The sequence below is a fragment of the Xenopus laevis genome, chromosome 2S, assembly GCF_017654675.1.
Source record: "Xenopus laevis strain J_2021 chromosome 2S, Xenopus_laevis_v10.1, whole genome shotgun sequence".
NCBI classification, from domain to species: domain Eukaryota; kingdom Metazoa; phylum Chordata; class Amphibia; order Anura; family Pipidae; genus Xenopus; species Xenopus laevis.
The window spans coordinates 42515119-42518379 of NC_054374.1; the positions used below are offsets into that span (position 1 = coordinate 42515119).

A 3261-nucleotide genomic window follows, 5' to 3' on the forward strand; every position below is an offset into this window, starting at 1 on the left:
AATGCACTGCCGGGTGATGTTGTGATGGCTGATTCAGTTAATGCCTTTAAGAATGGCTTGGATGATTTTTTGGACAGACATAATATCAAAGGCTATTGTGATACTAAACTCTATAGTTAGTATAGATATGGGTATATAGAATTTATGTGAAAGTATGGAGGGTTGTGTGTGTGGATGCTGGGTTTTCATTTGGAGGGGATGAACTTGATGGACTTTGTCTTTTTTCAACCCAATTTAACTATGCAACTAAGTTGGCATTATTTTTTCACAAAGTAACTGCTTTTTCATTAAGAAATGTTATTACATTTATTGCGCAAACATCAAAGTGTATTGTTTTTACTTTTTATAAAAGTAAATGCAAATGTTACAGCATTACGTATAACAATGGTCACCATAGTATGCAAAATATGTTTAAATTGTGCAAAAAGGAGAAATTAGTTGCACAGAGAAGAAATTGTTCACATTGCTTGTATTTTTTCTACTGTTTATTACACAGGGGCAATTGGGTTTTCCCCACTTGAAGCTGGACTATCCATACAAGACGCAGATATATTTAGCAAGGGAGGGAATACAGGATTATGCAAGTCATAGTACAAGTTGATCCAGGGAGTAGTCCGATTGCCATCTTGAAGTCAGGAGGAGAAGGATTTTTTCCCCCTCTGAGGCAAATTGGAGAGGCTTCACTGGGGTTTTTTTGCCTTCCTCTGGATCAACTAGCAGTTAGGCAGGTTATAAATAGACTTAAAAGGTTGAACTTGATGGACGTGTGTCTTTTTTCAACCTAACTTACTATGTACTATTTATTTATATGCATTAAAATGAGACATTTAAACTTAGACATGCAAAGGCCATTTGCACAAAATTCATGTAGAAAGAAATGGTCTCATGCATCAGAAAATATTTGGCAATGGACATTTCCTATAAACTTTATGCATACAAGATATACTGTTTATAGGGAGTACACTAGCATGCAACACTCTGTTTAAGGGTATCTTTGATATTAGCCTGTGAGACAAATTGTATATGTTTTGATGATTTTGAATAACTCCTAACCTTCGCTTCTCAAAAGCAGCCTGTAACATACTGAGCGTGTGCAGTGGCACTCAAATATGAATTAACAGTCATAAAATGAAAATCTGCCGATGGCAACTTTGGAGGCGCGGGTTATTAGAATTATAGGGCTGCTGAATATGGCGTTATTCCTTCAGGAATGGATCATAACTGTCCCATAATTTCCTTTCCCATCAGACTTTGGGCCAGATTCAATTCAATGAGAAATCAGAAAAACGTATTTCATTGTGAAAACTGGAATTGAATTTGGAGAACAGCTTTTTCTCCTCAAATTTAATCTCGTCCATGAGTTTTCACGTAATAAACCATGAAATAACTTATTCTAAACTAAATTTAATCTGGCCATTTGATAGCTAGTTTTGTACCTGATCTGTTTAATACAAAGAATGAATAATACTGTGTTTGATGCTTTACATGTCATTTTTCTTTTACATGGAGAGATGATTTTTCAAACATGGGGAGTGGGCTCACAGCTCTATTTGAACCTTTATTTGACTTGTTTTTTGTGTCATATATATAGTAAAATAAAATCTAAAACCTCTTCCTAAGCACTACAGTTGATATAACTTTCACAGAACGGTGCTTCTTTTCTTTTTTTGAGCATCGAAGACCCATTTGGATTTTTTTGTTGGTTAAGATGATCACAACGGGGCTAATGGCAGAAAAGCAAGAATCAAAAAATATCCGTGCTTCGGTAACACGGTTAGACCATTTGGAGGTGTAGAGCGTGAGGATCCAGAATACATTATCTAAGCCAAAACTAATAATGTACATGATAAGCAAGGCAAGCACAGCTTTTGCTGCACCTATTTCAGCATGCTTACTCATATAGATTTTTATGCATTTCACCAGTTTTCGATGATTATAGAAAATATGTAGTAGATAGCCACTGGACAACATCATAAGACTCAGGAAGAACAAATCACGGACTACATAAATCACTCCATTACCTAAGTAGACCAGATAACTTGGAAAGATGACAAAACAAAAACTGTAACTCATGACATATGGAGAAGTGACATTTTTCAAAGAAGATGTTGAATAAAGCAATCTTGTGCTGCTTATAATGAGATTAAAAATCCAGAGCAATACCATTATTGTATACAGGTGGTCAAGGAATTTTCTTTTTAGAGGTAGGCAACATTTTGTTGATGGAGCAATTGAAATGCACTGAAAACATCCCAGTAAAGAAGTAATGCTAACAGACATAGCCCTCCCTATACAATAAAAGTAAAGGCTTATTTGGCAGAATATGTCTCCATACATCTTCATAAGGCCTGTTGTTTGCAGGGTAATTGGAATTCCCCATGTTAAGATGACTAGAAGGTTAGATATAGCGAGTTTGGCAAGGATAATTTCTCCTATGGTGACTCTCCCTTGGTCGTGGAATATGTGAAGGAAGGCAAATAAGATGAATAGGTTACCAGGGATCCCTATTATGTCCATGGAAATAAAAGCAGTGGCATACAAAATAAGCCAGGGATCCATGGTTTAAACTTCATAGAATGGATTGTTTTTCGGTTTCTGCACAGTCTTCTGAAATGCACAAGGATACATTTTTAACAAACATTATAAATATTCATTCAATATAATATTTACCTTTTTTTTATAGTCATTAACCTTAAATCGTAGTCAGCACTCTCAGGACTTAGGAAAAACAAAGGAGACTGCTTTGTGAAAAAAAAAAAAATTACGTTTTTCCGAAGTCCTTAGAGTGCGGACCATATATATATATATATATATATATATATATATATATATATATATATATATATATATATATATATATATGGTCCGCACCCACCATATATATAGATATATACACCATGCATTGATTTAAATAAGAGGCTTGAATATGATCAGGAGAGGCCTGAATAGAGAGATGATTGAAAACAGCAGCAATATAACAATAAATAGGTTGCTTTACAGAACATTTGTTATTTAGATAGGGTCAGCGACCCCCATCTGAAAGCTGGAAAGAGTCAGAAGAAGAAGGCAAATAATTTAAAAACTATAAAAAAATAAATAATGAAGACCAGTTGAAAAGTTGCTTAGAAATGGCAATTTTATAACATACTTAAAGTTAATTTAAAGATGAACTACCCCTTTAACCTACTGTTTGTATTCTCATCCACCCCTATGGTTGCTCTAAGGGTTATTATAATAAAAGTTAAAAGTTTAGAACCAATC

At 34.4% G+C, this 3261-nt stretch overlaps 1 protein-coding gene across 1 annotated transcript; it reads right to left on the reverse strand.

The window, feature by feature from the left end:
- Positions 1-708: 708 nt before the first annotated feature.
- On the reverse strand, positions 709-2597 carry LOC108709096 (olfactory receptor class A-like protein 1). Its single transcript, XM_018248721.2, has one exon. The coding sequence runs from the start codon at positions 2557-2559 to the stop codon at positions 1603-1605; it is 957 nt and encodes a 318-aa protein (XP_018104210.1). The 5' UTR covers positions 2560-2597; the 3' UTR covers positions 709-1602.
- Between the last annotated feature and the right edge of the window lie 664 nt (positions 2598-3261).

Bases quoted from the DNA above. Each gene is read 5' to 3' on its own strand.
- LOC108709096 (XM_018248721.2), bottom strand. From the start codon at position 2,559: ATGGATCCCTGGCTTATTTTGTATGCCACTGCTTTTATTTCCATGGAC.